The sequence below is a fragment of the Passer domesticus genome, chromosome 17 (genome assembly GCF_036417665.1).
Source record: "Passer domesticus isolate bPasDom1 chromosome 17, bPasDom1.hap1, whole genome shotgun sequence".
NCBI lineage: Eukaryota > Metazoa > Chordata > Aves > Passeriformes > Passeridae > Passer > Passer domesticus.
The window spans coordinates 2,931,471-2,954,987 of NC_087490.1; the positions used below are offsets into that span (position 1 = coordinate 2,931,471).

A 23,517-nucleotide genomic window follows, 5' to 3' on the forward strand; every position below is an offset into this window, starting at 1 on the left:
AAATGGAAAATACAGATGGAAAAAAATGTAAAGAAAAGCAAATACCTAAAGTTATAGTAAAAGCATAGGGACAGCTGAAACGCGCAAATGAAGAAAATGTGGTTTCTGAACAATAGTAAATCAAATCTCCCTTTCAGCCTTCTGTGCTTTATTATCTAAACCTACGTGAAAACAAACAGTGCTGAGCTGTGCCCCAGTTTCTCCCTCAGCAAGAGCTTATGGCAGTGCTTTTCCTGCACAGTTCTGTTCCGACTGGTTTGTCTGAAGTAGAAAATGAAAACTCACAACTACTTTTCCCAGCCTCTCTATTTATATCGATGTCTTGTACTCAGACAGATGTCCTCCTGAGTTTTCTTTCATCTTATCTATCTCCACTGAACATTTAAATAACTAAATTAAGAAGTAAAAGACACTGATTAACGTGGCTTCATGAATTTGAGAAAGGAAGAATTACTGATCTTTGTAGCAGCTCTTTTTTTTCCCCTTGGAGAACAGTATTGTTAAACACAGTACCTGCATCTTGCTTAATCAATAAAGAGATGCCAACTTTGTAAGGTTCTTTCCATAGCCAAGCAGCTAAGTGATTTTGAGCCTCCTCTCCTTCCATTTCAATACAGGAAAATTCTGAGCTACAGTAAAAGAGAACAGTGGCTACAAGGCAAATTTTTCATACAAGCACATGAAACACCATCCCAAGCAAGGGCAGAGAGCTTTTCAGTGACTGTTAGAGCAATTATGCTTTCCCAGATTAGAGTTTAAGCCTACTAGTTGGAACTCTGCAGAAGGCAGCAGCAGGAAGCAGTTACCCTGGCAGAGGGAAAACACATTCCTAGCAGCTGATTGGTGATCATTTGCCTCCCTTCTAGGAAGGGCTTGCTGCTCCCACTAAGCTCTGAGCACAGTGGGCAGCGGAATCACAGATGTCACGGCTTCCTCACGGCCCCAGCACACCTTGGAACCTCTCCTGCTGCCTGGCTCCTTGGGCCTGCAGGCTCCTCAGTGAGTGCGTTTGCAAACCAAAGTACACGGCACTGAGACCCTTACAGAAACTTGCAGAGTCTACTAAAGAAAACTTTCTAGCATATATTAATAAAACTAAGTCTCCCAATACCATTTGAAAAGTTGCCCTACAAGCCCTTTAGAAGTTTTCCTGTTTGAACTTACTAATATTTAAATGTAGATGTGACAATAAATTAAAATACATGTTAAAGAGAATGATTCCACACTACCAGGAGAGAGACAGAATGTTCCAAGCCACATGCTGAGCCTCAAGCTTTTGTGAGAAAAGTATAACTACAACTACTTGCAACCTCATGTACTAAACTTTCTAACTAACCATATTCTAATGATTATAGAATATGGTTAGAATTATATTCTAAATGAATCTTACTCTGAGTTGTTCTAAACTATCCAGTCAGTACAGAGAGTCACCTCTCCATAGCAGTGTGAAATGCTTGTCTCTTGTCTTTGCCTATAGGGAGCACAGACTGGCAATTTAAGCATTTTGGATATCTTAAATGTAAAGACAACAAAATCCTTTGCCCCAAATGCACCATGTATTGCTCTCACCTGGTCTGAAATTCTACAAGAGGGTTTTAATAATAGCTATATTTATCTTACTTCTCTTTGTATGACAGGACGTTAGCTCATGAAGAACAGATTAATTAATGAAAAACTAAAAGACTAGTGTACACATTAATAGAACCGTAATTAGCACAACTTTACTTACTCTGAAGATGTGGAAAGGAAAACACTCCCAAGTGAGGAGTTACACTTTCTTCAAATAAGTCACTTTTTCCAATAATCACAGAAAATGAAAAATTAGAATGGAGGAAGTTGTTTCTTAATTAATAATTTTCTGGCCACGTAGAGAGAATGAAATGCCTGTATTAGATATCAGGTCAGGTTCTTATTTTACTTATATAAAAATCAGAGCTGCTTCCACTAATCTCACTTACTCTGACACATTCAGGAGATTTCAAACTGGTTCTCCTTTAAATCCTCATCATCACAGGCCTCATTTTCATGTCATTGATAAAACCACTTGCTGGATTCTTTATGGCATTTTCTATATATTATGGTGATTACAGGTGAAGAATTTTGCAAGAAACACACGTGAGATTCCCTCTCTTTATTCTCTCAGTTCCATCCTGACCAAAAGAGGCTTGCTGGCAACAAGCAGCAAGAGGGCACATATTCCTGCAAAAGGCAGCAGTCTTAGGAGCAATCTGCAGATTTTATGACTATATAAGACAAGCAGATATTTGTTAAACTTCATGTTATTTGCCTCAAACACTTATGACACATGGTTGGGTAGAAAGACTCTCTCAGGAATAATCTTTTGTTTTCATTCAGCTCATACATTCTGTAGAGTATTTCCTGTTGCATATTTCCACAACACATTCAGATGCATCATTCATATTCCACAGTGTTTTACATATCAACTATTTTGTTTGCCATTCGTTAATATGTTTAACACCAAAAAAAGGTAAAGTAGGACCTCCTTATTGTAGGAAAGACCAGGAGTATGTAAATACATATTTGTTTTGCACTCCTTATTTTTTTAAATTTCCTATTGCTTACATTGCAATGATATTTGGATATCACTATTTCAAGTAATAACACAATGAGGTGATTATATTATTGCTTTGTAAAGCAGAGTAGTACATTCTATTTTCAAATAGGCACTACAGTAATAAAGTTTGGTGTATTTGAGTAAGTTTTCTTACATACAGTGAAAAAAATCTCTTATGTTCACAATCAATACATTTAAAATTCAGGAAACTTCACAAACTATTACATTATTGCAGTTTACTGCCCTGGCTACATACAGATGAACTTTCTCTTACCAGGTTTACTTTTTCTTGGAATACACTCAGAAAATAAGGCAGTCTAGAATTTGTTGGGTTCTTAAAATCAGATTTCATATTAAACATGTAAGTGTTTAATGGCTGTAAGTTTCTAATTAGTTAAGTGTATTTTCAGTTACTCTAGTGGAAAGCCCTATTGCTTCCTTTCACTTGCACACTTGTCTCAAGTTTGTTTAAAAAAATCTTATTCAAATGACCAGATTATACTGTATCTGCGTGTCTAAACTAACATATTTGCCTTCTCCTGACAACTGAAGGCTCAGAATGTTAAGAAAACATGGGGTTTTTAAGTCTGATTATAAAGATGGGCTATTTTGTCATCACTAGAATGGGTAGCTTTTCCCACAACATAAGATTAACATGCCCCAAATCCTGACCTAATGGTGATCTATTGCCACTATCAAAAGAGGAATGCTACCAATTCCTGGAGTGGGAAGGACACCTGAACAAAATTCTGCACTGGTTACTCTGTTAAAGTGTTGAAGCCCATTAAGCTGAGCAGCTGTTTAGTGCTGCCATGTTCTGACCACCCATTTGTAGCCAATAAAACCAGTGATTATTGTTGGTTTCATATCTAAGCTCGCTCTTTGCCCCTACCCATCACTGCTGGCTTGTGCAAACTGATCCATGTGCAATATAAACACTTATCCCTTTTCCATCATGTTCCCAAGTTATGGCAGCAGAGGGAGAAGAGGCATAGGGAAGGAGAATGACACACCACCACAATTCAACTGTAAATACTTCCATAAGGAAAGATCCAAGTATTGTCTCTGGATTCATTAGCTACTGACACGTCACCGTGGAACACAGAGTTACAGAAGCTGCCTGGGAAGATGCTTCCCCCATGATCCTGCAGAAAGGCAGTGACTCCTAAGCTGAGAACAAAACCAGTGGCTGTGACTGTCACAGCACAGAGACTGCACACAGCATGCTGCTGGCAGCAGGAATTTCAGCTGGAGATGTAGGCACAAATCTGTATTATCCCTCAAATGCAAGTGATCTGATAATTTAGCTTCATGACCACCAGCCCACTCACACACAGTGCAAAAGCAAACTCAAGCAAATCTAGCAAGAAGTGGCACAGAACTCATATAAGACCTACAAGTGTAAGCCAAGCTACTGTAATCAGTTTCTAATGATTATACACATCCACTGAGAATTTCTGTACTTTAACAAAACCTTATTTCTGCATGTTTTAACTTTTAATCATTTTATACTATTAATGAAAGAGAAGAAGACACAAGGGAGTGTGATATATCAGGACATACCCAAGGCATTTACTGAGGAAGAAATCAAGTGTTCTACTAAGCAAGCTTTTTTTTTGAGGGAGAGAGAGAAAAACAAAGGAACTGAGGCTCACGAGAAATGGGAAAATTGGTCCAGATTTTTGGATCTAGGAAGCATCCAGGAAAGAGTCCCAGACATGCATGCTGTAGAAATATGAGGCTGAAATAACTTCACAGAAAATAATTTACTGTTTAATGTATGGGGATTGCAGTCCATTTATAGCAGAAGAAATTTTTTTTAAAACTGCGACCACAGATATTACTGACATTCTATTTATTCAATCATGGAAACCTGAAAGACAAGGAAGTATGTTCAAGTTATGACAAAACTTTCAATTACACACTAAGGCACTATAATCCCACCCAAAACAAAGGATGGGCCAGATGTAGTTGTTGAACAAAAGCAGAGAAAGCTGATGTATCTGAGGTTTATTTTTTTCAGCAGTTTCTGTTAGTCAGATGAGTGAAGGAAAAAGTGTCATTATTTAATTAGCTGAGTGTTTGACTGGACACTACCAAATTCTGTCCCTCTTTGTCACGGGGGTTCTTTGTGATGTCAATTAACTCCCTTAAGCTCATCTTTTCAAAGATAATTTCTGCTTGTTCATTTCTTAGATACCCAATTTGAGATACTGCTTGTGACAAAGAAATGCACTGAGTTTTCGAGTACAATCAGCCTCTAATTATTTAAATATTGAATAAATAATCATTTTTACTTGATCCATCTTGATCTCTGTTTGAGAAATAGGACCTATCCTCTATACCAACTCCCCAAGACAGAGCCAAGAAATTATTAATGTCTGTGCAAAAGATACCAAAATGAGAGGAATAGCCAAGTGAGTCAAGACATGGATATTCATGGCACAGGACCTCAGCTACAGTAAACAACACCAAATAACAGAAACTGCTGTGTAAGGATGGGATTCTTACAATAAAGGTTGTCAAAGAAGGCAAAAGGACAATGATTAAAAAAATTTAATTCAGAACTCAGTCCAAGGCAGGGAATGAGAAGGGCACTGATCAGAACTGGTGCCATACCATGAGCTCCTCAGTGCCACCAGCACTGCCTGTTCCCAGCCCCAGCTGCTCTCAGCACCCGTGCAGGAAGAACAATTGGTGGGTCCATCAGGTTCTCATGTGCTGATTCCCACTGTGATTTTATAGAAATACTCAGATTTGTGGCATAAAATCTGAGCTCAACTAATAGAATTGCCACCTAGGGCTACCATTCTGTGATAGAAGGAAGTTTTACAAGGAGATAATGGAGAACCCAAAGAAAATTACTTACTGTGTGGGCATAGACCTATCAGTGTACAATCAAGTGTGCCTGACATGGGATAGAACAGATTTGCTGCAGTGAGATATTACATTCATTAGCTCAAATATATTTGTCTATTGTTTGGAAAATATCCAACAAACTTTAGCATAGCACAATACAAATTATGCTGGTCAGGGATATCCACCAGCTAAGTATATCACCCAGCCAAAATTTAGCATACAGGCTTCATCCAAGAATTAGAGAAATCTAAGAACTTATAGTGAAAACATAGTATTTCTAATAAACCAAGCATTCAACAAAAACCTATTGGTTATTTTTCTTTTAACTGTGCACACCCCACTTACTAGAGGAAGTTTGGAAACACAAATTCTGTGAAGCATTAATACCTAAAATACTTAGTAGTTATTTAAATTATGACTTGTTTTAGCAACATCCATGAACTACAGTGAGACAGTGAGAAGAAGCAGCAGCACAACCAGACATGAGACTGACTGGCTCTTGACTAGAGGCAGCTCAGAACACCCCAGTTCTGTTCTGAGCTGCATGGCCAAAACCCAGAGCAGGGGCAGTGGCTGCCAGGGAGTCTCTTTGCTTCTCAGCAGTTTGACTAAAGCAGAGTCTGCCACAGCAGCCACGCTCGGGGTGACCTTTAGGCTGGCATCAAAAAGCACCACAAGAACAAGGATATTACAGTGGTCTAGCAGTGGGTGTGCAGGAAATCCTGGCTGCTAGACAAGGGTGAGAAGAAACAACACACGCAGCATCTGCTTTAGGGACATACAAACATCAGACCTGTTTAAAAGTGTGCAATAAAGCAGCAAACAAAATGCAGTAGGCACTCAGTGTTTTGTAAGCACTCGGGTGATGACAGCAGTAGAGGTTATATCTTCATTAGTGTTGCTGTTTGGCTTTTGTCATTAGTGGCACCCATAAGCCTTATGTGGGTGATACAAGAGCTAAGACTCACTATCACAGGGTTGCTGTTTCATGAATCTTACAGGGCTAAGGAGATTATTTTATTACATTTTTTTAAAAAAGCACTAGTAAACATAGGATTTTTCATTAATGTAATGGCAAATTTCCTATCTCTTATAGAACCTTATTGCACACAATGCCTTATAAAAGATAAGGGCATTTTGGTAGTTTTAGCAAGAGAAATTTTCAGAGGGATTTGTAACAGGAGAACAGCATGGCCTTGTAAAAGGAAATTTCTCTTCCCATGCCTTAAGGTGACATAATAAAGCACAACCATGCTTGCTTTAGCTGTTCCAATGACAGGCATGAGCTATGGGAATCTCTGCAGCGAGGACATGAGAGTCTGGGTACAGATAACAGTGTCCTGAAGACAGGAGGTTTGTTTAATGCAATAGAGAAATCAGCCAGTGAAGATTCAAAGATTGAAGCTCAAGGCCAAGCAAGAGGCAAGGAGAAGATGGCAATCCAGCAAATGGGAATCCTGGAAACAACAGATGAGTTTCATGTGTGATGATGCATAAGAAAGCATCTTGGAGACAGAAATACACCGCAACTGTTCTGCTGGTTTTAAGGGAAAGAACTGGAGGAATGGCAAAGATTAAGGCAAGGAATGAGAGGATAAAGTCACAGAAGCTAGGAAAGATATCTAGGGTAAATTGAATGGTATATTCACAGGAAGCAAGAAATCCTGTATCCATTAAAAAAAGAAGGAAGAGATAGCAATAGAGGAAAGAAAGATGAGGCGAGAAGAGCAGATGGGCACATCTTACTATATCATACTGGCATAAGATCAGCAAAAATCTGCACACAGGGAAAAAAAAATAACAGAGGGAAAGGACTGACTCAAAATCTGTAAAGATGGGTCTGCACATATGGAATTTAATTACACTAGGAGAAAAAAAGGAGAGAATAAATCCAGGGTGTTCATGGTTGAAGAAATTGCCTAGATCATCAGACTTCCATCAGAACAGTTTTGCTAGAGAAAGGGCATTGTTGGGAGTGGATCAGGACTGGGAAGTTGTCAAGAATAGACTTGCAGGGAGAGGTAGAGCAAAAGGTTTTGAAAGGAGAAGAGCAAAATACAGGGACCATTACAGCAGAAATAATAAACACTGAATTCATTGAAAGGCTGGGTGAAAGCATGGGAGGACTGGCAATGTGATAGTTAAAGCTGGAAACTAAGCAACAGAGAATGAGTAATGTTTCACAGAGAACAAATCAAAAGAACCTTGGTGAATGAAAAAACAGAAAAACAGACATAGGTTGAATGAGTATGCAGGAGCAGTAAGTTCCCAACATGAGAAAAAGTCAAAAAAGGATTATAGAAGATTCACATGAATCGTAAGGGAGTTCAGAGGGAGCAGCTCAATGAAAGCATGAGAGGAAAGAGCAACATGGTGCAGAAAAAACCTCAAAGAGCTGGTCAAAATGGAAGAGAGGAAAACAGTACAGAGGAAGAATAAAGCCAATAGATCTCATGATGGGAAGGACAAGGGAATTTAGGGAAGAACAAGAAAACTTCAGCACTTTTATCAGGTTATTAACCTCACAAGACAGAATCATGGATTAAAATGCTGTTCCTAATATAATAAGAGAAAGGAAGAGAGTGTCAATATCAGCAAAAAAGGCAGGGCTATCATCAGGGATTAATTGGGTAGGTAGGGTAGAGAGTATTTTCCAGCCCTAGGCCACACATAAAATTAACCATATGAACTGTGTCAGAAGGTATCTACATCAGAACTGTGGATTTTCAAGGTTTCTTCTTAACAACTCAAATTAAACCTTATTTTATCTGCAGAAGGGAGATGAGAAGTGGAAGAAGTATTAGACTGCAGTCCAGGGCCAAAAAAATAAATCCCAAGAGGCTAAAGAGAATCCACGATGTTCTCAGCAGTGTGACTCATGGGAGAGGACTTGGATGCTACCAAGCACAGATTACAGCTGCAGCCTACGCCTGGTCTCATTCTGCTTCTCTTTTGAAATTCAGAAGCTTTGACAGTCGTACACTCCTGCTGCCTGCAAGAGCTTCAGCAGGTACATCTCAGACAGCTGAGCTGTTGTTGGAGTCACTCTCTAATTCAAAGGACTTTTTTTTATAAGATGAATATGAAGGAAGTTACCCATGTTCTGGTTTTGATATGAAATTGCTTTGTGCCAAATCCAAATACTTTACTTTGCAGAAAATAACTCTGCAACCAGAAACATTTAAGTACAACATTGTACAATGGCCAATAAGCTCCTGGTTTCAAAAGCCAAGCCAAGCCATCATTTGGCCATCTAGATAAAGTTTTGTAAAGACCTATAGAAACTAAGCTCTTTTTCACTCACAGTAAAGCAAAAAGACCTTGGTATCTGATGCATCAATTTCTTTAGCTCCCATTTTTCCTTCACTGACACCTCCCCCTGAACAAAACCAAAACAAAACACCAACACAAAACCCCACCACCGACTAATTGCTGCTGCCAGAAAGGACCTAACATCTTTTTGAGGTTTAGCAGCCATGAGGATTTCTCTTCAGTCTCCCCTTTCAATTCTCTCCCTCTGGAGGGTGATCACACCCTGCTCACACCCCAGCTGCAGTTGCTGCAGTTGCACACCCACCAGCACACAGCACAGGGATCCCAGTCACTCCCTGCTGGCTCCTAACTCACAACTGCTTATAAGCAGCTTATGTTGAACATACAATGAATATTAGAGGTCACTGGTCATTAAATTCCTTTCATCAGACCTTTTTAAAAGTCTTTTAATATGCAAGTTGGTTATGGGTAGAGATGCAAGTTGCAGATTTGAAGATGAAGGCTTGATTTATCCAAAAAGTGAAGCTAAAGTAGCAGTGCAAACATCTCTAGCAATAGTCTCAGTGTGTTTTCCACCACTTGTGCTCTGAAGAGTTTAAGCTCCTTAGATAATGTTAGGTTTTTCCTCTCATTGAACCTTGCTTTTTCTACAGAGATAAAAAGTATTTCTATGTGGCACTAAATGAGAACGTAAAATGAGCTAGAGGAACTTAAGTAATTATGGTGAAATGGCACCCTATGATAAGTGACATTTTGGGGTGAGGGTATTCATAGTTCTTCCTCATCAGACACAGTGACAGTATTTATTAAGAGAAAATAAGAGTAAAAACATTCCAAACCCTGTGAAGTGCTGGGGCTGTGATCCGCTTACCATAAAAAGTAATGGTTTTGTTGACTTCAGTAGGTTTTGAAATGAGCCTGTATTTGGCTTTGAACGGGATGAAAATAAAAACAATGTATTTAACAACACTGCAAAGTGCCAGCAATAGAGACTGTTTTCCTGATGAAAATTTAGTATTCAGTGCATGATTCATACTCTTCATATATCGGAATATCTACGGTGAGAACTTCTGTAAAAATAGATACGAAAATAGTTTAATTTTCAGCTCCCTGCTTTTGTATGATCTCAGCATGACTGTATTTCTAGGAAATGCTGAAGCATGATCAGTATCATTGTGTTTCAACATGAATTTCTTGCTCTGTGCACATGTTCCCAGCCTGGCTTCTGCAGGTATTCACTATGTTTGTTCCTAATTTCATCAATCTTAGAAGAGCAGAGGCCAGATTTGACCACATCCATTTTGAGTCATGCTATGACAAGACTTGGTTGGATGGCTTCACGTATTCATAGGGCTTTACTGATTCTGTCAAAATTGTGGATGGCTTTCATATCATTCCAAGAATAGATTTTTTTGTCTATAAAACAAATACAAAACTTTAGGTATTGTATATTGATTAATATCAATTACTTTTTAAATGGATAAGTAACAAAATAAGCTGCTAAGTGTAAGTCCATCTTTTGAGGAAGCTTGTGTAGATTTTTAATCTGGGTATTTACTTTAACATAGAAGTACCATGATTTAGATTTAGCTGGGAAAAGTTGTTATTTTTCAGCCTCAAGCAAGCATAAATTGTTATTTTTTCCCCAAACCTGAAACATATGAATGATAGATGGATTTATTTTTGTTATTAGAGATAGACCAAAATCCAGTATTTTTTCTTGATGTTTTATTTTTCATTGGTAACTGTACCACTACTAGTAATATTAGCAGGTGTAGCTTCCAATTTTGTTGCACATACTGATGATTTTTTGGTGTTCTATTAACACTACCTGTACTTTTCTGTGTATATGTGTGTGTGGAGAGAGAGGGGGAGGAGGGTAATCATAGCTCCTGTTCAAGTTGTGTTGCCTGTAAGGGCATTCTCCTAATTCAGATATCTTCCCCCATGTTTTTTTATTCTCTGTAGTCCTGCAAACTTCCTAGTCAAGCAGCCAATATGTCTATATTTTTACTTATCTGTTAGTCTTTCAATTCTGTCTCTAAAGAATCCACGTCTCTCCTGTTGTACAAGTTCTCCTTTGCTGAGGTCAGAAAAGTTTCCCTTTTGTATCACACCCTAACTGGACTTGTCTCCTCCTCTTTAAGGTACATAGAGGTCAGCTCACCATTTTGTGAGAAATCTGGTAATTCCATTCCTTTTGTCTGAAGCAGGCTCTTGAATAGTATTTTGAGAACTGATGGGTTGATTTAGTGAGACTACACACATGATCTACTATTACTGTTAATAGTAAAACTCCCTAATTTTGCAGTTTTTGTCCCCATGAGGCTCTTCTATCAGCTTATGGGGGAGCCTTGCTGACCAGCCACATGTACACCACCACCCTCACAGCACACTTCAACAGCAGCATCCCAGGTAGCTGCTTTTCTGTTCCTTTTACTCTCAGTGACATCTCTTCTTGACTCAAGCAGCTGCAGCGCTAAAATTATCTGAAAGCTGAAAGGTGCTAATCGAGCCTTTAGTTTATTCATTATTCAGCAGTGGATCCTTAGTTATTCATTTCTCATATTACCAGGAAAAAAATACTTCTGGTGACACTCTAGCCTACTATTAAGATGGCACATAAAGCTGGAATTTTATCGCTGATGCCTAACTCTTCTAGTTAGCATTCTGCATTTCACACAGATGAGATATGCAGGAAAAAAGCTGATGACTCACCATTTTATTTCTTTTTGCTCACTAAAAATCTAGTGTTGATATCGTTGTAGAAGCAGCTCTGTGAAACAGGCACAGATCTGGGACATGAAGTAATGCATCTGGTGGGGGTTACCCACAGCACACCCAGCCTGCAGCAGAGGGGCTGGACATGAATTTCTCAGCAAGCCATACTGGGTCAAAGCAGTGCAAAAGCTATTGCAGCTGTAGGGATTCCAAATCCACCTTAGACTCACAAAGCAGATTTACCAAGGGGAGAGGATGGGAGGGAAATATCCACAATGCACAGCAGAACAATAATTCTTCTTGAAAACTTCATTAAAGGACTACAAGAACACCTCTGAGGGCACTCAGATTACTTGGCTGACTGGGGTGAGGTGTGGGGTCTGCATTTTCAGTGATCTCAGGCATCACTGGTTAGGCATCACACTGTTCCTTGATTGATAACTACCAGGATAATTGCACCTAAGAGCGCAGCTTTTGTTATGTTTTGCTTCATTTACAGCATACCTCAAGACTTTTAAATTGAGGTTTTGGAATGAGTATTTTAACTATGAAAAGGGCTACTGCCTTGTAAAGCCATATCTGACTTTCAAACAACTTTTACATCTCTGTTGTAGCAAGACTGAAAAATTCCCCCTCAGGATGCATTCTTAGTAGTAAGAGAACAAGCCATAATCTACCCGAAAAAAAGCTACAGGCATTCCAGAAAACAAGGCACATAAAATTTGTTACTTCTCAAGGAAGATGCCTGATAAGGTGTCACCCCACCTCTGCCAAAGGCACAAAGGCAGGCAGCAGCTACAGAGCTCACAGCTGCCTTAGCTTTCAGCCCAAACCCATCTTACAGCAATTCCAGTTTGGTTTCAATCTCTTCCAGCTGGCAGCAGTCCCATTAGGATGCAGTGCCACTGACACACACCTACTGGCAGTCTCCTCATCCCAAAGAATATTTTGTGCCAAATAGCTCAGGAGAAATAAACCCCAGTTTGTGTCACCTCTTTGCTGCTGAAGGCTCAGGGAAACAGGGAAAGCTCCACAAAAAGCTGTAAGTAGTTTTGCTCTGTTAGAGACACAGGAGTGGCACTGAACAAGTCAGTACATTGTCATCATGGCACTGTTTGTGTCTCCTTGGCTATTCTGAGAGCTTTTTTTTTTCAGTTCATAAGAATGAGGTACAATTTTGGTTTGTATTTCAGATTCTCATGTCCACTCTACACAAAAATAATTTTAACTGTCCCTTCCCATTTTCTGTGTTGATTGCTGGAGAGAGAGCTCGTTGGTAAGGGTAACACTTCTAAAGGATTTTGCAAAAGTTAAAAGGAAGAGTCAAGTCCTTGACCTCTTGTACACCTGTATTATTTTCTGAAATCTTTTAATCTTGACCTTCTATTTCTTGTCTTCTGTTGATCACCACTTGCCTCTGACCATTCCAATAGAAGCTTAAGAAACTGTAGTGAAAAATAGTATTTTCTATGTATTTTGTGACTAGCTAACTCTGAAAACACATATCCTTTTAAATTACATCTCTAAAAATTATGGAATCTATAATTGATGATTCTGATAATAAGATGCAGACACCAAGTAAACAATGAGATTGATGTACTGTTAACATACCTCCATCAACTAAAAGTCTTTGCAACCCAGATAAAGACAGATCATAAATGCCATGTCTCAGAAATTCCATTTGCACCAAATCTCACAGCTGAGTAAGAACAGTGCTGCATAGATTGACAGCATTCCATCTGGTCTCCTTTAAAACAAACACTTTACTATTTTCTTGAATTGACTTGTTTATGTAAACTTTCAATGAGGTCTGTGAATAATTCTTGACAGGTTAATCATGAAAACATAATGCATCCAAAATGCAAAGCTACAGTTGTATAGATAAGCTTTGATGAGTTACAGGCTCCTGGCATTGGAGGTATCCACCACCACGAAGAAGATACTGAATGGAAATACCTGGAGACTGTAATTGTGCTGCTCACTGAGAAGTTCTCCCATCACTTGGCAATTAAGTCTACAATATTTAAAGGTAGTCCCAGAGTTCCATATGCCTGGGTGCCCCATCTCCCCTTCAAAGCACACTCTTATTATAATGGGCATCATCCATTTCTTCCAGATCTATTCTGCCTAAATGATTTCTGAATTGGAATATTCCAGTATTTTCTACCTGTGGTTCACTGCTTTCCAGTATCAGAAGACACAACTAGAAAAGCAACATAAAGTAATCAAAAATACAGAGAAACTCAAACACTTCTAGTCTTAATCTGAGGGAGAAAGGCATTTTTGTGATCCAGCCTTTATTGCAAAGCCAGGCTGGGGCTGCCTAAGCTGCAGTGTGATTAGAACAATTTCCAGGTATGATCCCAAGAGCCCACAATACCAGTGGCTGTTCTTGGTTTCCTTGACTGCAGAAGTGGGAAAAGGGTAGAATTGCTATGCCATGGATACAGCAAAGAGAGAGGTTTTCTTGTCACAGACCAGAGTAATATGCTCTGTAAACATTTAATTTTAGTTTATGACCCGCGTGTGCTGACAGAGAACAGGACTGTAAGAGATCCAATAATTCAGTTCTTTGTCTATATGGTAGGTTATTACTGTTATTACTTTATAGATGTTTTAACTTCTCTTATATAGAATTTGCACCATTCAGGACTGCAGGGTACAATGAGGCCTCTCTAGAAAAAGGGAGAATTGTAGTCTACAGCATTAAAAGTCACTGGTTCCTACCTCTTCCTGATGCTACCTGATACTTTAATTTGTTTAGACCATTGTATATTTACTTGACCTGTGAGAGCAAATAATATTGTGCTGATATAATACTGAACTACACATCAGCCACAAGTCTTGCCACATTTAAAACAGTTGTTGATTCCTTGAACCTATTAGCCAAAAATTTGTTCCTGTAACTTAAAAAAATTACATACAGTCTCCAGTATTCTGTTGCTTTTTGTGAGCATACATGCAAAAAGCAAACTTGACACACCTGTGTAATCACAGCTATGAGGCAAAGTTCAGATTTGCTTTCGGGAACATTCACAGCATGAAACATAATCAGAGGACTTATTGCACATCTAGTCAGGGAACAGAAACAATATGATAATAGAACAATTGTTCAAATTTGGAGTAGGCTAGCCTTAGAATTTTAAATACCTACATAAATGTCACTGAATTACAAATTAAGGTGAGTTTATCTGTTCATGGACATAGATGAATTGAAAAAGAGATTAAAAACATGTCTCTGAAATGACTGATTAAGGTGAGGTTCTACCATTACTGAGCAATATAACATGGAAGCTCAATAGATTCTTAGTAATGGTAAGAATATATGAATATCTTCCTGTCACAAAATGGCTTCTGCTGTGGTACCCTGAACTCTGCCAATTTAAAAGGTCAGGCACAGAAAGGCATCTTGAGAGAAAATCTTCTTGCCAAGGCCTGTTGCAACAATCAACTTGCTGGCAGTACCAAGAGATGCTCCTGTGCAATGGTGTTAATTCTGGAAAATTGTAGTTTGTAATGGATTTGGTTAGCATTATATGCATTAATTTACTTAATTGAGTGCTTTGAATGATATAAAAAATATTTCCTGTAGTATTGATTTGAATCCTCTCCTTTAACATAAACACTAGAGAGGGGCAATAGCCAGTATCCTAGTCTTTCTTTCCTCATAAGACATCCAAACAAAAAAATATATTCTAATGCATATATATGTATAAACAGATATTATACATCCAAAAGAACTCATATTTTGTTAACACATTCCAGTATTTGTATTATATTACTTGAGCTGGTAATATCCAGAGACAAAACTCTGTACTTGAAAAATCCAACCTAATAGCTCAAATTGTATTATCTTCAGAAAGATGTTCCCTTAGCTGGTAGGTAAGTATCCTTTTGAATCATACACACTTTTCTCCTTTAAAGGAAGGAATATAATAACCAGGTGCATGCCCCCTCTGAACAGCAAGCCCTCTCAGAGCTAAACACCCAGCTGGGCTTTTGTTACTGTGCCATGACACTGAATTGTAATCAATTCAGCTCCACTGCGTTGTTTCCTTCCACAACACAACTGTGTCAACTGTATTTGTACATCAACACTTGCTATGCTGCCTAATTGTATTTGCATTCGTGCAGTTTATGAAGATAAAGGTGCTTATTCCACATTGTCTGGGCAAGGTTTGAAAATATAGACAGCAGGCACAGAAAGTCAGTAGAAACACACTGGGAATGTGTGCTAGAATACTGCCTGGATCACCAGGAAAACTGATAAAAGATTTGGATTACTGGTGCTGTTCCAGTGAAGCCTTTCCAGCACCGTGACCAAACCCTTGTTGAGACACTCTGAGGGGGAAGCCAATGCCAGCCCAGTCACCATCAAGGAAACAGGGCAGGTAGGTAGGGAATAGCAACTGCATTATGACTTACAAATATTTATGGTGCACCATGAAAATATCTTCATAATTAACTAGTAAATCTTGGTTAAACATTACATTATAGACAGTAAGAGTGGGATTCATCTGTGCAGATTTAGCATCTGCATGTAGGTGGCTATCTCAGAGCTACTCACTCAGTGCTTCCCTCAGAGGCAGTGGAGAGGAGCTGTCATTTCCAGAGGTCAGCTCAATCTCACGCTAACGTGGCAGTCAGAAACTAGTCTGGGTAGCTCCAATGGAGAAATCTCTTTTTCTTCCACCAGCTAAAAGGGAAGTCTTAACAACTGTTCTGTATGTACATGTCCATGTTCTGGACATCTGAAAGTGATGAGAATAATTCCTTCCAACTGCCAAATCCAGGCAATTACTATTTAGTAAATCCACTGTAAAAATAACAGATTAACCAATTGTAGTTGGTTATGAAATTATTATTTACTTTTTGGTCATTATTTTTGATGTGTGTGAGCAAAACAAATACTTAGAATTTTTGGATTTGCCTATTTAAGTTTTTCTGTTGGCCAAGGTGTTGAGTGGTAATCCAACAGGTTATTTCTGCAATGTAGAATCATGTGGAAGTGTTATCACATTTGTCTTTTTGATGTGATGGCTTAGGAATCCAGAGAAGAAACAACTCTCTGGTATAAGGGGCTTAAAGAGAAAACAAAAGGCAAATAGGATTTGTTGGGTAAAACCATGTTCCCTAATGATTCACTGGGTGTTCAATACTAAATAATAAAATGGGATTCTGAGGAGAGTAGAGCTTCTGCTAAACCAGAGAAAATGCTCTGAGCTGAAGAAGTAAAAAAAAAAAACAACAAAAAGCCCCAATGTACAGAGCTGTTGTCTTCCGAATTTTTGCCATGTGTTTTGGTAGTTGTGAGTTTAAATGCATTTAGTAGTAACCAGTGTTTGAAGTCTGGGTGGGATGGAAGAGATGGCCCCATCACCAATCTGCTCCTTCCACCCAACTCCACCAGTGCCCTTCAGTGTTAAGGAAAAGCAACAATTCAGAGAAGAGTATTTTCTCTGTAGCCTTCATGTCAAGGGTTAAATTCTGTCCTTGATTCCACCTGAAAGCTAAAACAACTTAAATTGTTAATATGTATCAACTGATTCAATAACAGAATAAATCAAACTGTATTTAGCCCTTCTCTGTCATCTTGTCTATTCCACATACCTTAAATTGCCAGGGAACTTTGCAAAGAGGATCAATTTTGGTTGCTTTGGAACAGTATAATGTTTCTTGGGATTATTCTTTCATCAATATAATAGTTGAAATTTGGACTTCCTAATCACCACTCTTGAATTCTGGAAAGTTTAATAAAAATGTGAACTTTGAATATAACATATAAAATATAAGTCATATTATCCTCTCAAGTAATTGAAGGGAATCTGTTGTAACTAGTAATGGATGTGGATTAATTCTGGATACTTTGGAGATTACAAAGAACAAAATTTAGCCTTCTTTTTAAATAAAAATAGGACAATTCTCTCTAAGTATAAATATGATTTTATGCACATAGGCCAAGATTATGAGTTTTAAGGGCCTTTGAATAAGTTTTCTCTTAAGAAAAAGAAAATAGTTGATTGCTTGTGTAGAAACTATTACTGCTGAGGGTGGGTACTGTCAACCTGAACATGGGAATAACACTCCCATTTTCTAAAACAGCATGATTCAAATAACTGATAATTTATGAATTAGTTTACTGAATTTGTCATTGAGCCTGTGACCTCCCTGAAGCCAACTACAAAATTGTTCAACATTGTTGTTCCTAAAGGCAAGGGAGAACCTGATCAGTGAAACTCTGTGTGCTGGGCTCTCTCCAACTGAAATAAATGACAAAACTTCCAGTGACTCCTGTGAAAGCAGGACCAAAACTTTAGCAGAAACAGTCAGATTCAATTCTCATTTTCAGTTACATAAATCTGAAGAATCTCTTCTGAAATAAGTGGAATTACTGTGATTTAATCCAAAGGAATTAAAAGTATTTTTCTTTAATTCATGGAGGGGGAGAGAGAAAAAGGCATCATTCCTTTATATTGCCTCACCTCTGTGTATCAAGCAAGGCTGCTGTCAAAATCCTTATCTCCTTAAGCTGGAGAGGAAGAGCTGACTTCACCATTTAAGGATTTGAGGTTTTATTACCTACTGAATTTTCTGTTATCCTTATCCCCTTCCCCACTGCTTAGCAGGTAGATTCCTTAAGAAGGGACACATTTCTGTTTCTATCTACACTTCTTAAAATTTAATATACCTTGTTCCATCAGTGCATAGTCAGAACTGAGACAACCAGAACACTTTCACTTCAGTCCTTCAGAGCTACCTGGCTGTTATTTTTAGATTATCAACACTAAATTCAAAACCAAGGTCTGCAACTGAAACATGAAACTGTTCTGGAGGTTTACAAAATTCAAGGTAGTACTTGCAGAAGACTTCAACTCTTCTCACCAGTGGCCTGACAAGCACATAATCTCAGCCAGAGGTGTAGCATTCTTTATGTAGCACACAGAGTTTATTCCTCTCTGTAAGGTCCATTGTCAGAGTGAAATTTCCAAGCCTTGCACAGAATTAATCAGCTTTTCTTCCTTATACATGTGTACACAGAAGGGGTTTCTTCTCTGAAAATGCAATCAGTGTTTTGATAACAAAAGATAGCATGAGCTTTTCTCCTAAAAATGCCTTATAGCTAAGAGATTTTATTTTGATTACACCTGTCACTGGCTTCTTGAAGACTGGATCTTCATCCTTCTATACACATAGGCCTCTCCTCTGATAATGTCCTTAATCCAAGGGCAGGGATCTGTGCTTTTTGCATGATAGCTTCCAAACAAATGATTTGATGGAGACAGCCAAGTTAATGGCAAAACACTCTCTGTTCTGCAGAGCTGTGTCTGCTCAGCTGTCAAATCTGTGCCTGTTGAAGAAAAGTGAGGATTTCTGCCTATAACAGCACCTAAGGCACCAGCTCGGACTTCCATCGTCTATATCCATAAACTCAGACAAAATTTCCCTTAAGTCCAAAATATACACTCATTTTTTGCCTCTTTGTGATCCACAAGTAGGTATTCAGAGCACCTGACCTGCTGTAGTAACCTTTAGAGATGAAATGTTGATGGCCACCCGAAGGGTGTGACCCACAATGGCGCGAAATACTGAGCCCAAATAAAAATCAATTTGTAGGTGTGAGGCTATCAGAAAATGGATATAAACAAACATAAAGAAATGCTGGAGGGAAATCTAGTGATTTTTTTCTCAAATGTTCCCAGGAAAATGTTGAGATAGGTCAGTGTCTTGCAGAATAAATACTGCAAGAACACATGTTAAACGGTTTATGGCTTCTACAGTGAAACAGCCAAAAGCAGATCAGATCAGTTCTATGAGCAGAAATTAAGCTGACATCTATTTGTCTGCAGCTCTCTCAGCTAACATTGAAGGCTTGGGGGTTTTGTGTATGAAGCACTCTCCCAAAATGCAAATGCAAAGATACCAAAAAACTTGTGGTTCACAAGTGCAGATGGGAGCCGTCCACAGGTGCAGATTAATACGAACCCTCCTCATTCCTTCACATGCATGGGCACACACGGAGAGGGAAGGCACCCAGGCTCTGCAGAGCCACACATCCTTCCAGTGAGCACACGAGACTGCTACCAGGAGCACTTATTACAGAAATTTGGCAGCAGGAGTCTTTTCCGATAGAATGTTATCCAGGCTGCATTTCCCTGGGAGGAGGTGCCACATAGCGTGGAGGTTCTTCTCCCAACAGGCAGAATCTATGGATTATCTTTCTGAATCATTAAGGGAACGCAACAGATCTTATTAAGGCTCAGGTATTGGCAATTAATGGGTTACGATTCAGGCTGGGAAAGGGAGACCACTTAATTTTTAGAAGAAGGGCCCAAGCTGAAGCAGTAGCTAATAGAAGGCCGGTATCCCTTGAGAAGGTCATTTTCACTGTATCAGCAGCCTGCCTCCCCTTACTATTTTTTGTCTACACACAGCGAAATGTTCCTACCTCACAGTGACACTCATATTTTTTTATCCAGCAGAAGCATAGCTTATTGTTTCAAAATGACATCTTTTCCTTCTTGCTATAGAAGTGCTTTTTTAATTTTGGAAATGTCCATCACTGAACTGATTTAAGAGAGAAGGAAATGCGGAATATTGCACTCACCTCTCCAGCACCAGGCAGGCAGCCTCCACCTCCTCAATCCATCAGTACAAACGCTCGCATCCACTGACGCCTCTCCTCTGCTTTGGCCCTTTTTCACATCAGCATCTGTGATTTGCCGAGCAGACACACCACGACTGCAGGGACTAGCCCCGCAGCCCCAGCAGGAGCAGGAACCTGCCCTTTCCCATCTTCTCCCTGGAAAACACAACCGTAAAAAGCCGGGCAGTTCTAAAGGCGGCCGTGGGAGCACTTGTCCGGCGGCCCCCCGCGGGAGACAGGGAGGTGCTCCGCGCTCTCGCCGGGGAGCCGGGCAGGGGGAGCGCGGGGCTGGCGCTGGAGGAGGAGCCGGAGCCGCCAGCCCGTTTCCACGCCAACGGCGGGGGTACCGCGGGCGGGGCGGCCGGCGGGCGGCTCCGCTCCGGCTCCGGCTCCGGCTCCGCTCCGGCTCCGGCTCCGCTCCGGCTCCGGCTCCGCTCCGGCTCCCGCCCGGGGGGCGGCCGGGCCCGCAGCCCCCGCGGCCCCCGCCCCGCCGGGGCGCGCAAGGAGCTGGGTGTCGGCGAGGGGCTTGTGCCGCTCTCCCGGCTCGCACGCCGGCTGCAGCCGCGCGTTACATAATGCGCGGTACGGACGTGCCGCGGGCTCTGCCTCCGCACCGCCACAGCCGCATCCGCGCCCGGGGCCGCTCCGCGGGGCCGCGCTCGCCGCAGTGCCCGGCCCTGGCAGCGGCAGCGCTTCCAGGGCTCATGTCACACTGCGTGTGTTAGGGAGAACCAGCCACATACATGTTGGAAGGATACGGTCAAGGGTAGAGGGAGGAAAAACAGTTTCTTCAGTTACGCGGAATTTATCTACTGTTTGCTTTCCGCTTCTGCCATCACTCAGCTGCTCTCAGTACTGGGCGGATTTTTTTTTTCTGATTTTCCAGTTCTGCCTTTTGCATTTGTGTATTTGTAATTTACTACAGTTTTTTTTGTTTTTTTTTTTTAATTAACCATGAGTATAATTTTCTTTTATCTCATTAATGGATTTTACCCAATTCATATTTTACATTTTTCCTAGTGTCTTTTTCCTTTTGGCTACAGTACTAGTTGCATTGTTGAATCTGCAGCCCTGATCAAGTAGCTGATTTCTCCCTACACTGCTAATTTTATAAGCTTGATTTGTAACTGATACACTTCTGCTGGAGATAGCAACAGAGACTCTCACACACAGACGGGATGCAGGCATTTTTTCCCACAATAAGGCTAACATAATACAAAGCAGAAAGCATCTGATTCCTGTAAATGATATCACTTCCAGTACTGATATTATCAGCAGAGCTGTAGCATTGACGAATCATAATAATGAAATAATGTCGTGTAAAAATCAGTATAACATATTGAGAAAATTTTCCTATAATAAGGAATCTTAGATGTCGTTCACATTAGAAGTTTGCCAGTACATCTAGACTGGCAAATTTTTTCTAGTAAAATTTGTTAGAAAATAAATGTCATATACATAACTTGCATTGTTCTCCCAGAAAAACAAATAATATTCAAATAATAATTTTGGCCTGCTTTAATAAAAATATTTCTACAGTCTCGTTTTGAAATTTTAGCTTTCAATATACATGCCCAAACATCTCAGTGCATTTATAAGATCAGATAGTGGTCAATTTAAAACTTTTAAGTGTTTTGGTTTTAGTATATACTCTTTACTTGCAAGTGCATAAATCCCTGATACAGTTATGTTGGCAAGGGAATAGAATAAAAAAAAGTATCTGTGGTAACTGAGTAGTCTAGATAATGGGATAAAAGAACAATAACAAGGTGTACAGGTTTAATCTGCAATTCCATAAAGAACAAGTAGTTACTATAGAAACTGTCACATTACATGTATCTTTAGCATAGTACTTGATATGTGAGAAAAGGCATCTTCCACACACTAACCAACCGTGGCAGAAACGAAGCACCAGCCACCATCATCCTGGCTAGGACGATCATCGTTTGCATGCTGTCTACAGAGAGAGCAGCTTCAGGCACTTTCCATTGCTACAACAGAACACCTGCTTTCCTCCAGCTCTGACGGAGGCACCAGAGCATAGATCAGGTGCTGGCAGTGAAGGAATTACAAACATGCAGTACCTGAGTAATGGGACGGGTCTGAGAAGTTATGGGGCTGTTATTTCAGTGCTACCATATGGGAGCTTGCTGTTGATTAATAGCAGAGTTAAAAACCAACTTGTCCAAAAAATGCCTCAGCAGATATGTCTAAGTTTTCTTCAGTGTTACCTTGTCCTGCATCCAGAAATCCTCAATTAGGGCCTTTCAGCATGTATTGATTGCATTACATGTAGCTAAGCTCCCACAGGAATTTAAAGAGAAATAAGTCTCCAAATAGCCTGGACAGGTGATTAAATGCCAAAGTCAAACAGCACAGAAATCCAGGTCCTTAGCCCAGGACTCTGAATGTTGTGCTCTGTAAACAGATAGACTGAACGCACAGAAATAACTATAGAAAGTTATAAAGTTACAGTTATAATAGTTATATAGTTATATAGTAATATATTATAGTTATAAAGTTATAGTTTGTGGGAAATATAAAGAGCAATTTTAGGGACCTGTGCAGCCTGACTGGATTTCCATTTCCTCTCCTATGTCAGTGAGGTCACCGTTTTTGCCCCAGCAGAGCAGGCTTGAGTTTGGAGGGAGCAGCTGGACTGCAGAGGTGCCGTATCCGAGACACAACCTCCTGGGCTCGCTGGCTGCACGAGTTTCACTCCACTTGCCAGTGCTATTCATTAACCAAAAGCCAAAGCCTTGCCTGTTTACTGTGCTTTCTGCTGGATCAATCAAAATAGATGCTTTCATACATGTTTATTTTGAAGACAATAGTGCTAAAACAAAAATGTGCTCTTAAGTGGAAAATCCCATAGGGATTTTTCTAATCAATTACTCTTTATTATACCATGACAACATGAAAATATTTATGTGCACACATGCAATGTTCTTGGTGAATGTACATCTCCAAATGATAGAGGGTAAATTGAGAGGCCACATCTGGTCTATAATAAAAATATAATAAAAGACGTTTTGTATTTCATTCAGTCTTCTACCAAACACTCTCTTTTTAACAAGCAATTGTAGATCTGGGTTAGATATTTATAGACAGGTCTGTGATTCTCTCAGCATGAGGAACTGAACAGAACATTTAAAGGAGAATAAAAGGGCTGCATCTTTATTTTTAACCATTTTTCTCACGTGGAAGAGTTTAAAATAGCATCATGTACAGATGATTGGGATCTGATATTTATATCTATCTGATATATTGTTGCTTTGTATCAGTGACTGTGAGATGGTGGGGGAAAAATCATGAATGCACCTTCTATCAGGTGGTATCAGCCTGACCTCATTTGGCTTCATCATTTAAGATGAAAATTCACTTTCTACCAGGATTTCACCCTTTTATCTTCTCTCACCCTTCAGGTAGCTGAGGGTTTTGCTTA

The 23,517-nt window shown here is 39.7% G+C and overlaps 2 protein-coding genes and 1 long non-coding RNA gene across 9 annotated transcripts in view; 2 read left to right on the top strand and 1 right to left on the bottom strand.

Moving 5' to 3' along the window:
- GNAZ (G protein subunit alpha z) overlaps positions 1 to 20,404 on the bottom strand; it is a 49,773-nt gene extending 29,369 nt beyond the window's left edge. Inside the window, exon 1 of one of the 2 annotated variants that reach the window (XM_064392568.1) lies at positions 20,034 to 20,404. The gene's annotated coding sequence lies outside the window, so the exon portion shown is untranslated. Of the gene's footprint in view, positions 1 to 17,038; positions 17,170 to 20,033 lie in introns of those variants that run through there. The other variant, XM_064392569.1, reaches the window with a different exon arrangement.
- RSPH14 (radial spoke head 14 homolog) overlaps positions 1 to 23,517 on the top strand; it is a 73,234-nt gene that overhangs the window by 35,496 nt on the left and 14,221 nt on the right. The window contains exon 6 of one of the 6 annotated variants that reach the window (XM_064392576.1): positions 8,209 to 8,865. The exons of the other annotated variants lie outside the window; for them this stretch is intronic. Coding sequence (XP_064248646.1) covers positions 8,209 to 8,509 — 301 coding nt within the window. The 3' untranslated portion in view covers positions 8,510 to 8,865. Of the gene's footprint in view, positions 1 to 8,208; positions 8,866 to 23,517 lie in introns of those variants that run through there. 6 annotated transcript variants of the gene reach the window in all.
- Positions 20,762 to 23,094, top strand: LOC135282623 (uncharacterized). The gene is made up of 3 exons (XR_010348695.1): positions 20,762 to 20,838; positions 21,918 to 22,121; positions 22,675 to 23,094. It is a non-coding gene; the product is annotated as an uncharacterized LOC135282623 (long non-coding RNA).